Genomic DNA, 13,174 nt, shown 5'->3' on the forward strand with positions numbered 1-13,174 from the left:
GCTTCCAGCATGAATTTTTCTTGTTATTTGCCTACTTTCCCTTGTTTGGATGACTGTTCTATACAACAAAGCTGGAACTGGAAAATGTAAATTGGAAACTGCAGTTACAAAGCAGGGTAGTCAGACTTCCTACATATGATAGCTGAATCTGCCTTTTAACAGATGTCTCTGAAATAAGAGTGTAGTTGAACAGTACTTTGGCTCAGTGCTGGAAAATCCTTTGAAAGTTTATATTTAGAAAATGTTTGTTTGCTCAGTAAGATACTCAGTAAAATACTACTGCAATTTCTGTTTTCTCACTGTGGAAGACTCATGTGAGGCGTTCATCTTTCTTCTAGATGAAGGCCATCTTTCCAGCATTTCCCAGTAATGTTCCAAGCTTTTCCAAGCCCGTGTTGCCAAAAGAAGTTGGTGTTCCTTCTCGAGAACAGTAAGTCAGCTGGCTGTGAGTCATACTGATCACTTCCAGGATGCAGAACTTTGCATATTTGATAACATAAAGCCCTATCAAAGATCTTTTCCTATGTTGGAAAGATTATACTGAATTCCCTTTACCAGTGAGAGGGCAGTCCAGGAGATGGTAACCTGGGTATAGGTACCTTTCTACAAAACCCAGATTTTCTTCCCACTGATGTTTCATTTGCGAGCTGCTGCTTTAGAACTTCCATGCCCCGTCATGTTCAAGGCCAGATTGGATGGGGCCCTGGGCAGCCTGGTCTAGTATTAACTGGTCTAGTATGAAATGTGGAGGTTGGTCGCCCTGCATGTGGCAGGGGAGTTGGAAATTCATGATCATTGAAGTCCTTTCCAACCTGGCCATTCTGTGATTCTGTGTGATTCTGTGATTCCATTATACTGATACTAAAACTGGCAGTTAATTCTGCCAGATCTTTATAAGAATAAGAGTTCTTTATAGTACTAATTTAGAATTGAGTGTTACTTGCATATCCCCTTCGTTTTGCCATGTCTCTTGTCCAAGCAGAGATTTCAGACTGCTTTCTGTGTTTAAATGTAGGCCTGTTCCTAGCAGAACTAGTCCCCCTAGGGCACACACACCTCGGCATGAGGAGCACATGCAGAACGTGCGCAGGTTTCACGAATCCTTGCAGCAAGCAGAAGGAAATGCACAACGAGCAGCCAGGATGGATTCACTGTCCTTGTCATCGCGTGCTTCTCTTCTGACTGCTCTCAGGTAAGGCAAAGTCTTAAATTTACAAAGCACATCTTGAAACTTCAGAATTCTTGCACTGGATTTTAAAGAAAATGAAAAAATACAGTGGCTGATAAAAAAGTATCAGTGTAATTTACAGAAGGATGTCCTTTCACAGCAGGGCATCTCTCTTCTTACTGGAAGCACTCATTTTTCTTTTGTCTAGATTCTAGACTTACAGGTCAGGTCTAAATTTTGGGAGAATGTTTATTATCTGCAGGACTGAAAGAAACTTTCTCAGTTGTTCCCATCATTTCTCCTGCCACTACAATCAATATATTTTAAAATACTCAGATTTTTATCAAGATTGGTTGTGAAGTCAAGTAATACCCTTTAAGACTTCTACTGGAAAGTCATTGCAAATTCAACTTTGAATAAGTATGTTTAAAACTAGCTGCTTTTTTTTTTTTTTGTTATAGTTCCCAGCCTAAATTTGTTCTTGAGTAAACATTGTCCTTTCCCATAGGTAGAGCAGCCTCGATGCTTACATCTTGATCTGTTTTACAGTACAAACGTCTAACATTGTGTTTGTGTATTTATACCCTGTTGACTAGAAGGATGTGGATAGAATCATTCTGCCATCGTTTCTTTTTGTTCCTTACCTTTTTCTCACAACTGCTTACAGAAAAAACTTGAGTGAGCTGGATGAAGTTCAAAGATACTTCAGCCAGAAGCTGACCAGGTCTCTTCCTGACTTCAGTGATGGTAACAGATCCCAACCAAGTCATGGAGAGCAGGAGGGTGATCATCAAGGCTTGAGGAGCAGAGAAGTGGATCCCAACCGATGCCATCTTTTAAGAAAATCGAGTCAACTGGTGTCCCAGGTCAGCAGCCTCATCAGTGGTAAGTTGTTATTTGGTCTGGGGTTTTTGATCAGGAGCTTCCTTGAAGCATTTTCAAAGTCCTCATGTAATAGAAACCATTGTCTGGTGTTGGTGGTCAGCATGTGTTGATCCACTAGGAGAATGCTTCAGAGAGATTTTCAAACTTCTGCTGCCAATAATGATATCATTGAGTTACAATATTCAAAAGGCAGATGAGATGTGAGATAAGGCCTAAATTCCACTTAAATTTCAATGTCCAATAGAAAAAGAGTGATCTTGTGCAAAACCAGTCTGCAGAGTGGCACTGAGCTGAGTCTGTGACCCTTTGCTAAGAGGAATTGGCACTTAATTTTGTTTTAGCTTAACCATTCAAATCACTGTGATTTTCTAACAGAGAGGCACTTGGAATAGCAAAATGACTTGGAATTGAAATGCTGTGCAGAGGAAAAAACTGTGGCCAGGAGTATTGCCAGCTGGGCAGTTATTCTGGGCTTCTCCTGCCTCTTACTGCCTGCAGGGAAACTATACTTCCAAGAGATGGAGCTGGAGTGGTGAGGCACTGGAACAGGTTGCCCAAGGAGGCTGTGGATGCCCCATCCCTGCAGACATTCAAGGCCAGGCTGGATGTGGCTCTGGGCAGCCTGGGCAGTGCAGGTTGGAGACCCTGCACATAGCAGGGGGTTGGAACTGGATGAGCATTGTGCTCCTTTGCAACCCCGGCCATTCTATCATTCTATATAATTCTATGATTTCTCTTATGCCAGAACCATTCTTGTATTTCCAGACCCTGTGCCAGGAGCACAGGCAGCTCTTTGCTTTCAGTCTTAATTCTGCCACAGTAACTGAACAGCAGTCCAGAGTGAATTTCTGTTGTATGTGTATTTAATTAACAATTGGCTGTCATTTGGTGACTCTGCACACAGCAGGGGATTGCAACTGGATGATCATTGTGTCCTTTCCAACCCAGGCCATTCTGTGATTCTACAGTTTGATAAGTGTTGCTAAGCTGAACTGAAAGCCAGAGAATAGCAGTAGAATATCAGTAGCAACTGTGTCTTCTGAGCCACTAAATAAAGTTAGGAAAGCTAGAAGAAAAGCTGGTAGGATTATCTACGTTTGCCACCATTGTTATTCCTCTCTTCTCCCCCTGCAATCTGAGCAGCACAAACTGCTTTTAGTTGTTCCGAGCAATAGATATTTTTTCCATTTGCTGTAGATGACATTCCATTAACTATTCTTTATATCAATCTTCTCTCTCCAGTTTTTTCTTTATATATGTAGATTTAAAGAGGTGTTGAAAAATAACTAGAAACACTGTCTTCCTGAACATTTCCTTTCTTCCTTTAGCATTTCTATCCTCCTGCCCTTGTAAGTGGTAGAACATGGTCATATCAGCAGCTTTTGACAAAATTGCTGTGTGTGTTTGACCATAGCCATTACTGCATATGTGATGTTCTGCTAGAAGCCCAGGTAAAAGACAAACAATTTCTCTCTGCATTTTCTGATGCTGTTTTCTATTAACCAGACTTGCAGACTATCACAAACAATACTAAAGACTCTTCTAACGTGGATCAAGACAGCAGCAGAAAGCTGGGTGCTTCTCATGTACTCAGCCAGAAGGATGGAGATGACAGGACTGATGTGTATCAAGGCCAGCTGGGCTTGGACTCACGTGGTGTCAGCAGTGATACGCAGCAGCCATGCTCCTTTGGGAGATCTGTGCTTGGCAGACGTGTGCTGCAGGAACTGCTTGACCAAGCTGTCCCTGAAGGGGAGCATCCAGCAGACTGCATCCAGGGAGATGGAGGTGCTTTTGCCCATCAGCCAAACAGTGAAGAAGAGTACGAAGAAGAAGACATTATAGAACCACGAACTCTTAATGAAATAGCAACGCTGACTGACAGAACCAGTCCCTGGTCCAGTGTGCTCTCAGTAGAGCTGGGAGCTGACCAGCAGCCTGCAGACTTGCAGCCTGAAGGTCAGCACTCGGTGGAAATAGACTGTTTGAGGAAAGGGAGCAGCCGACGGAGCAGCACGTTGTCCAGCACACCACGAGGTGACAACAGAAGCGTACTCACCTCTCTTAGCTCATGCGTTACCCCCCACACATTGCAGAGCAGTCCTTGGACAGGAGCAGAAGGCTTTAAGAGCTTGAGTAACGGCACAGAAACAGCTGACAAGGAGCTGGTTCAGCCTGCTTGTTTGTCAGAATTGCATCAGACAGTTGGCGGCCTGGTAGAAAATGGAAATTACAGTTGGGACAGAACACTTAACAGTAAGCAAGTAGAGCAGCACACAGAGTTTCACACAGCCTCCAAGGAACTACTGGAATTTCCAGGAAGCATTATACTGACTGCTCCAAAAGCCACAGCGAGAGAGGAGGAAAGAAGTGAAGTTTTAAATGAAGATCATCAAGATGAGGAAAGAAGTGGTTCTGATGAGGTCTGTGCCAAGAATGTTTCTGCCCAAGCAGGCTTGGAAGGGCACAGTGGCAGCTTGTCTGAGGGCAGCCACGAAGACCCACTGGAAGAGACAGGAAAGTCTGAGAAACCAAGAATGGTTTTGTATCCTTCTCTTTCCTTAAGCACACATGGCATTCAAGGAGGTTCTTATCTTTTGGTTAGAATTCTCCTGTGAAGAAAGGTTGAGGGAAGTGGGCTTGTTTAGCTTGGAGAAGGCTGCAGGGAGACCTCATTGTGGCCTTCCAGTACTTGAAGGGAGTGTATAAACAGAGGGGGAACGGCTCTTTACAAGGGTGGATGGTGACAGGACAAGGGGGAATGGTTTTAAAGTGAGACAGGGGAGGTTCAGGTTGAATATGAGGAAGAAGTTTTTGAGCCAGAGGGTGGTGAGGCACTGGAACAGGTTGCCCAAGGAGGCTGTGGATGCCCCATCCCTGCAGGCATCCAAGGCCAGGCTGGATGTGGCTCTGGGCAGCCTGGTCTGCTGGTTGGCGACCTGCACACAGCAGGGGGTTGAAACAAGATGATCATTGTGGTCCTTTTCAACCCAGGCCAGTGTTCTATGAATCACATAGACTTCTGAAATGAAAAGCTTGCTCTGTGGAGCTCTTTGCTATGCAGTAAGCCTAGAATCAATGATCCTTGTTATGGTGTGTTTCGTGGAGTGTAGTGCTGACTTCCTTGCCATCTGTAACCAATATTTGCAGTGATGAATGATAATTACTTCAGTTTCATAGAATCATAGAATTGCTCAGGTTGGAAATAACCTTAAAGGTCATCAAGTCCAACCACAACCTAACCATACTGCCCTAACAACCCACCACTAAATCACATCCCTGAGCAGCACAACCAAATGGTTTTCAAACACATCCAGGGATGGTGACTCAACCACCTCCAGGGGAGCCTATTCCAGTGCTTAACAACCCTTTCTGTAACAAAGTGTTTCCTGATATCCACCCTATACCCTTATCTGGCACAACTTGAATTTTGGGTAGTTTCAACCTGTCTTCCTGTACTTTTTAATGTTTTGGCATTATGTATCTTTTGTATGAGAAGAAATATGTTGTATTTTGCATTTAAAACATTCTCCCACATTTCTTGCACGGATTCCAAATCTCACATTCTGTGTCACTAAGTTGTGCTGAAATCTTTGCAGGAGGAAGTTCTCTACAAAAGCAAGTTTGTGACCTGTGCTTTATGAGTCCAGGTGAGAGACCCAAACATTCAAAGTGATACCATACTGATGAAAATGGTTGAGTTTCATCACCTGGTACCTATTAGCCCCTATTACAAGAGGCACATTCCCAGTCCTCAGCTCTTGTGAAGCATTGTGCCGTTGCCCATCACCAAAGGTTGTTTCTTAACAGCTCTGCTCAGATCTGAACCTGCTGTTGTTCCCAACTTCTTCCTCCCGCCCGAGCAGATGGAAGCTTCCATGAGAATGCTCAGCAGTTCTTCCCACCCTCCCACAGTAAGTATGGGACATCCTTTCCTTTATTGTTCTACTTGATGGAGTGCAGTTGTTAAATCATAGAGTAATGGCTTAGGTTGGAAGGAGCCTTAAAAATCATCCAGCACTTCTCCCTTTCTTTCTTTGCCTGGCAGTGCTGAGGTTGTGGCAGTTTCCAAACCACGGTAAGTCTTTCTGACTTCTCTCAGAGAGGATAGATGTCAGCATCAGTGGCTGTGTTAGTGACACTTGTGCCTCTGTGTTGCAAGAGGTGACTTGTTTTTTTTGCGGTCTAAGCATGATTCTTTTGCAGCCACAGCAGGGCTGTTGGTTGGATCTGAGTCCTGCACCAGCTGGGCTACTTATTTACCTCTTGCAGAAAAGGTATTCATTTCCCTCACTGTGACCTATGGAACAAATGCTGCGAGGAACATTTGTATAATCACAAACAGCTTGCTTGATTAAACAGAACAAAATTAGGCAGGATCTAATAGCTCTGAAGTCATGCAAGCTGCTTGCAATTAATAAATATTTTTGCACCCCAGGTAAAATGCATGAATTTTTGCAGTTTTGCATTGTTAAATCTCATGTAAATCAGATGGGTATTTTTTAATACCTTGTTCTAAAGCCCTTGACTTCTTCCTGATGGAAATAAGGAGCTCTATCAAAGCCATCACAGTCAGAGCATGCTTCCAGCATCCCTGCATTTGACCTGACTGATACCCAGCCTGCGGTGTGTTTCAGTGCTCATTGAGCACACTTCTCATTCTACATCCAAATACCTCAGATGAAATCCAAAGCAGAATCTCAGATGTGTTTCTCCTTTGGAGTTCTCTGTGTTCCCTTCTGTCCATACCCACTTGTGCTGTATCTCGCTGCCATGCCTGTCTTCCAAGTTTTGCTTTCTCTGAAGAGTTTCTGTTTCTTCCTGGGAGCACTTCATCCTTCAGCGCACTTCCAAAACATCCCTCAGGCCCATGGTTCAGTGTTGATTCTATTTTTACTTGAATTCCTCCGTGCAGTGCTAAGCTGAGCAGCTAGAAACACACCCCTGAAAGGGATTAATGATTGGGGAGAGTATTATCAAAGCCCTGTTTGGATATAGCTGAGATTAAACCTCTTGAATTCTGTAGCTGGCCACAGCCAATTCTTTGCAGTAGCACTTGGAGGCGTCTGTTGAGAGAGGACCCAGCCCTGTGTTACGCAGCCACCGTAAGAACAGGATGTTTTCTGCTCATGTCAGTGGCACACCGCAGTGCAGGAAAACTGCTCTCTCATATTTATGTTCACAGCACAAAGAACATTGCTTTCTAAATCAGGGTTCGTTTGGTTTCCGCACAGCTCAGCAAACACCGCGCGTGGCAGCGGGGCCGAAATGTGAGCTGCTCCCATCTGCAGGTCAGCAATGCCCTGCCACTCACATGGCACTTGGCAAAGCTCCCTGCTGGCCTCGGCGTGATCCTGACACCTCCTGGTGCCTGGCTCCCTGCTTTCCCTCTTTTTTACACAAAATGAAGAAGCAGCACTGAGGGGGCAAAGCGGGCCAACGTGCCAAAAGAGATGGCAGTGTTTCGAGACAAAAAAGGGTTCTCTTGTGAATCTGCAGTAGCTCATGGACCTGAGTTCTGCTGAGCCTCACAAAATGTGAATGCTTCTAGGCTATTTTTTCTCCACATCTCAACCCCTGGTTCCTGAGGTCTTTCCTCATTTCCTCATAATGAGGCCTTTTAGTACTTGAAGAGAGCATATAAACAGGAGAGGAATGGCTGTTTACAAGGGTGGATAGTGGTAGGACAAGGGGGAATGGTTTTAAACTGAGACAGAGGAGGTTTAGGTTGGATATGAGGAGGAAGTTTTTCAGCCAGAGGGTGGTGAGGCACTGGAACAGGTTGCCCAAGGAGGCTGTGGATGCCCCATCCCTGCAGGCATTCAAGGCCAGGCTGGATGTGGCTCTGGGCAGCCTGGTCTGCTGGTTGGTGACCCTGCACACAGCAGGGGGTTTGAAACAAGCTGATCACTGTGGTCCTTTTCAACCCGGGCCATTCTGTGATTCCCAGCTTCCCTGTCCCACACTTGTCACTGCTGTCTGACTGCTCCAGCAGCCGGGGCTTCACTTCTGCCCCTTCTCAAGTTCAGTAGCTCTGCACTTGTCCTCACAGCCCTTCTCCTGATATAACCCAGGGAAAATTACCCGTGGCTCTGGCTCAATTTAGCAGCATCCAACACTGTATCACAGCTACCATAAAGCTACAACTGTTTTATCATAGCCATGGTGTAGGTGGACCACATTTCTGACCTCACTTCTCCTCCCTCTTTGCCTTTACTGCATTCATGTGCTCCGTTCTATTTTATATATCACTGCTGAGATTTCAGGGCATAAGTTCAGTCCCTCTAGACATCTATGTCATTCTCAGAGCATCCCAGTCTGCTTGTGGGGGAAAAAAAGGGTATTTGGAAAACTGGAGAGCGTTAAATCATCATACAAATATTTTTTTATGAATATTCCAAAAGGATCAGAAACAGACATTGAAAGCAATTTTATTCAGCATCAGTAATATTTTAGTGTTATTTCGCATGGATGTGTTGTCATTTCGAATTAGAGAAAATACTTCTATGGCATAAACTTAAGGCACCTCCAAATAAGAACTTTTAGCTGTTCTAAATGCAGCCAGCAAAGGTGCAGACATCCTTCCTTAGTTGTAATGTTGGCTCTTTGTTCCCAAAACCTTCAGTTGTGATGTTGGTTTGTGCTTGTTCCAAAAACCTTTCCTCAGTTGTAATGCTGGTTCTTTGTTCCCAACACCCTTCCTTGGTTGTAATGTTGGTTCGTAGTCTCTTCCCAACACTCTTGCTTGGTTGTTAGGTTGGTTCTCTTAGTTGTGATGTTGGTTCCTTGTTCCCAGCACCCTTCCTTGGTTGTTAGGTTGGTTCTTGCTTTGTTCCCAGCACCCTTCCTTGGTTGTTAGGTTGGTTCTTTGTTCCCAGCACCCTTCCTTGGTAGTAACATTGCTCTGTTCCCATTCCAGGTGCAACCATTAAAGCTCTTCTTTTTTCATACTCCGGTTACCCAGAGGACAGAGCTGAGGCTTTATCCAGTCTATATGTCCTCTTAACCAGCTGAGCAGAAGTACCAATGCTTTTTATCATTTTCCTGATCAGAAAAAGCAGAGCAGGTGGCTGTGTTGCTGCACCCACTTGGGACCAGGCACGCTGCCCGCTGTTTGACGTGAACCTTTTGCTGCCCAGAAACAGAAGTTGGTGTGAGGTCACCCCGTGGGAAGTTTGTAGCCTATTAACACAGATCGGTTTGCACTTCGTTAGCACACAACCAGAGCTGCCTATCAGACCTGCAGCACCATGGAACTGCAATGCAATTTGCTTCCAGGTTACCAAAATTCTCTGACCTTGGAATGAGCAAACCCCCAACCTCTTCAAAATGCTCAGAAATCCGTCTGCTTTGCCCAAATCCCTGTCACGCAGCAACCAGAGAACCCTGGGCTGGTTTAAGTGTCCTGCTGTGCTGCAGCCATCTCTATAAAAAGAAAGGTGAAGGGTGATCTGGATGTAACACCTCTTCCTCTGGGTTTTCTGATCTCAATGTGCTCTCTGTGACTGAGCATGGGATACTTGGCACCAGTGACAGCTTTGGAGTGGGGACAGAGAAAGAGAGACCCAGGAGCACTGCCTGGGCACAGGCATAGCAAGGAATGGTGTAAACATGCTTCAGACCTGTGCTCTGGAAACTATGCAGAAGGTTAAAGTTGAGCCTGTCTGGAGCTGCCCACTCGCTGTCAAAGGAGCAGCTCTGAAACCAGAATGGCCTCACTGTGTGCTGTGCCTGGAAGGAATCAGTGTATTTCCAAGAAAACAGCCTTGTGCAGAGGGAACTGAAGAAGTGTAGGTCTTCCTTTATCCACATCCCAAAGATGCTGCTGAAGCTACAACCATGAATGTGATTTCCCAGGGCTTGTGGCTCATGTCCGTGAGCTGGAAATGCTCTCTGTGCTTGTCAGTTCACAGCTGCGCATTAGGAATAGCGAAATAGAAAGAAGAGCTGCTGAGCCCCTGTTAAGGCTGGGAATCCTTTCTTGGAAGGGTTCTTAGGGACACATACACTGCTGCAAATGGACACAGTAGTGTGAAAAAGGAGGGGGATTTTACCTGTTTCTATCAGAATGAGTCCAGTCTGTTTGGCAAGCACACTTCCTGTGTGGCAACCAGGAGCATACAGACCACCATCCACCATCAAGGATGTTGTAACACAGTAGGAAGATGCTCTGCTGCCCTATTTGCAGTGTAAGGGCACGGTGCTCTGTTGGGGTAAGCTATTGCATCAGTGCCATATGCAAAATGTGGGTGAGGGACAGCAAGTTCTGCAGCAGCCTCTGGATACGCAGGAAGGCCAGTGCCTGAGTGGTTACACTCCTACCAACACTTCTTGAGTTGTTTAGGCTCCACCTCGTGCATCTTTCATATCCATTCATTTACTCTCCCCAAAAAGGAAGAGAAAAAAGAAGAGTATCTTTAAAAGAACAAAGGAAATAAATCTAATTCCATTTTCCTTCAGAATTTCTTTTAATAATGGATAAGGAGCTGTCTAGATGGTGGCACTCAGAGAGCTGTGGTCAGCAGCTCAGCATCCAGGTGCAGACCAGTGCTGAGTGATGCTCCTCAGGGCTGGGTGCTGGGAGCAGTGTTAGTGATCTCATGGGTGACACAGGGATTGGGATCAAGTGCATCCTGAGCACGTTGCAGGTGACATCAAGCTGACAGGATGCCCACTCCCTGGAAGCACTGAAGGCCAGGCCAGATGGGGCTGTGAGCAACCTGGGCTATGGGAGGTGTGCCTGCCTACAGCAGGGGGTTGGGAGTGGGTGAGCTTCAAGGTCCTTCCAACCCAAACCACTCTGTGATTCCATGATACACAGGTGCATAAACAGGAGGAGATGGTGAAAATAAGGAAAGCTCCCCAAAGTTTGCACTGTGGATGCCACGAGATGGAAGAAGCAGCACGGGTGTAAGGAATGAGAAAGTTTATTCTGAAAGTTGTTCAATTAGTCTTTAATTGTGTGCTGGCTTCTCGCTGGTCGTCTGGGGGTGGAGGCAGGAAGGCTGCCAGTCTTCGTGGCTCCTCACCTTCCATGCGGGTCTCAGCAGCGCTGGGTTCCGGTGCTTCCTTCTCTTCTGGATGTGGTGTCTGTGGTGTTTCTGAATTGGGCCCATCCATCCCTGTTGGCCTCTTGTTCCGTCCTCATCTTCAGAGCTGTGTTTCACACAGTCCATGTGGTTCCTGGAGGAGCTGATGGGTGCAGTAGTGAAGGTGGTGAGAGCTGTTGGGCTGTGCATCTGCAAGTGAGAAGGGGAGGAAGAAAGAAAGGAGCAGCCTCCTGCCCTGCTTCCCTGTGCTGCCCTCCCCTGCACAGCCCTGCTCACCAGGTTGCTGCTGTGCCAGCTGTTTCCATGGCCGTGGGGCTGCCTGTGTCCCCAGTGCTGTGTGGAAAGGCCACTGCAGTCAGGTGGTGTGGTGCCAGCACCTGAAGTGGGAACAGGGCTGAGCAAAGCAGCACCAAACACTGAGGTAGGGCAAGGGGTCCTTGGGCAGCTTCCATGGTCCTTTAGGAGCACAAGAGGCTGGAGTTTGGGGCTGACTTACCATCTTTGTAGGACATGAACACCAGTTTGTTGGGCTGAGCTGCATCACTTTTGGTCATCTGGTGCCATTTGAGTTGGTCTGTCCATCTGCAAGGCAGAGGGGAGGTACAAGAGGAGCAGCCTCCTGCCCTGCTTCCCTGTGCTGCCCTCTCCTGCACAGCCCTGCTCACCGGGTTGCTGCTCCAAAATGGTTTCCTTGTCCATTTGTGGCTCACGGTGTCAGCAATGCCACGTTGACACGGCCACTGCAGTCAGGTGGTGTGGTGCCAGCACCTGCAGTGGGGTCAGGACTCAGCAAAGCAGACTACAAGGTTTGGGGTAAGAACAGGAGGATCTTAGGGAGCTTCCATTGTCCTTGAGGAGCACGACAGGTTACAGTATGGATGTGACTTACTTTCTTTGTAGGGCACCAGTTTGGAGGGCTGAGCTCCAGCGTTTTCTGTCATCTGGAGCCATTTGTGTTGGGCTGTCCATCTGCAAGGCAGGGGGGAAGGAATGAAAGGAGCAGCCTCCTGCCCTGCTTCCCTGTGCTGCCCTCCCCTGCACAGCCCTGCTCACCGGGTTGCTGCTGTGCCAGCTGTTTCCATGGCTGTGGGGCTGCCTGTGTCCCCAGGGCTGTTGGAAAGGCCACTGCAATCAGCAGGTCTGTTGCCAGCACCTGCAGTGGGAACAGGGTGAGAAAGCAGCACCAAACACTTAGGTAGGGCAAGGGGCAGCTTCCCTGGTCCTTTAGGAGCACAAGAGGCTAGAGTTTGGGGCTGATTTACCTTTTTCTAGGACATGAACACCAGTTTGGAGGGCTGAGCTGCATCACTTTTGGTCATCTGGTGCCATTTGTATTGGGCTGTCCATCTGCAAGTCAGAGGGGAGGTACAAGAGTAGCTGCCTCCTGCCCTGCTTCCCTGTGCTGCCCTCCCCTGCACAGCCCTGCTCACCAGGTTGCTGTCCCCAGGGCTGTGTGGAAAGGACCACTGCAATCAGCAGGTCCGGTGCCAGCACCTGCAGTGTGGCCAAGACTCAGCAAAGCAGCACCAAAAGTTGGGGTAGGACCAGGGGTCCTTGGGGAGCTGCCAGGGTCCTGCAGGAGCGAGGTGGGCTCCAGCTTGGGAGCGACTTATCTGTGCTGTGGGTGAGCCCAGGAGCGTCTGGCCGTCCTGCTGTGTCCCTGTCCCCGTGTGTGGCTGTGAGGCAGAGGAGGAGCAGCCCCATCCATCCCCATGGCTGCTCCTGCCCGCCACAGCCCTGGCTCCCTCGGGTGCTCGGCGGCGATCTCTGGCTGGCGCTGCCCTTGTGGTCAGCATTCCGGGCTGCTGTGACACCAAGCTGGCTCTGGAACGCAGCCCCCCCAGTGTTGTGCTCTTGTGACATGGCTGTGCCAGCTGCAGGCTGCTTCCTGGAGCTGCTGGCTGCCCCTGGGAACGTGGCCGTGCCATAGCAGGGCTGGTGCTGCCTGGCATGGGGCTGCTGCCTTCCGCCGTCTGTGTAATAAAGCAATGAGTTGTTGTTCAGTTGGTGCCTGATGGTACTTAGGCTGTGTGAGCATGAAGTCCACAGCCATTGCCTTTCTTCCATCTCC

The 13,174-nt window shown here is 47.5% G+C and overlaps 2 protein-coding genes across 10 annotated transcripts in view; one reads left to right on the top strand and one right to left on the bottom strand.

Annotated features, from left to right (window-relative positions):
• Positions 1–13,174, top strand: part of C2CD3 (C2 domain containing 3 centriole elongation regulator) — a 56,378-nt gene that overhangs the window by 36,387 nt on the left and 6,817 nt on the right. For 2 of the 5 annotated variants that reach the window (XM_090134236.1, XM_031606113.2), the window contains 5 exons: positions 339–430; positions 1,016–1,192; positions 1,836–2,053; positions 3,560–4,598; positions 5,874–5,967. In XM_090134236.1, coding sequence (XP_089990362.1) covers positions 339–430; positions 1,016–1,192; positions 1,836–2,053; positions 3,560–4,598; positions 5,874–5,967 — 1,620 coding nt within the window. Of the gene's footprint in view, positions 1–338; positions 431–1,015; positions 1,193–1,835; positions 2,054–3,559; positions 4,599–5,873; positions 5,968–6,101; positions 6,132–8,972; positions 10,941–13,174 lie in introns of those variants that run through there. The other 3 variants (XM_090134239.1, XM_090134238.1, XM_090134237.1) reach the window with 3 other exon arrangements.
• LOC149920368 (uncharacterized) lies at positions 10,965–12,622 on the bottom strand. 5 transcript variants are annotated; one of them, XR_016463518.1, is made up of 6 exons: positions 12,534–12,622; positions 12,366–12,450; positions 11,993–12,256; positions 11,600–11,871; positions 11,380–11,480; positions 10,965–11,245 (listed from the first exon to the last, which is right to left on the bottom strand). XR_016463518.1 is itself a non-coding variant. In XM_090134252.1 (3 exons), exons 1-3 carry the CDS (start codon positions 11,655–11,657, stop codon positions 11,008–11,010), a joined length of 444 nt encoding a protein of 147 aa, XP_089990378.1. In that variant the 5' UTR covers positions 11,658–11,723; the 3' UTR covers positions 10,965–11,007. The 5 variants fall into 5 exon arrangements, 1 of the variants encoding a protein (XP_089990378.1); XR_016463519.1 differs by having other exon boundaries at positions 10,965–11,276; XR_016463516.1 differs by having other exon boundaries at positions 10,965–11,284.

The sequence above is a fragment of the Phasianus colchicus genome, chromosome 1 (assembly GCF_987193195.1).
Source record: "Phasianus colchicus chromosome 1, bPhaCol1.hap1.1, whole genome shotgun sequence".
Classification (NCBI taxonomy): Eukaryota; Metazoa; Chordata; class Aves; order Galliformes; family Phasianidae; genus Phasianus; species Phasianus colchicus.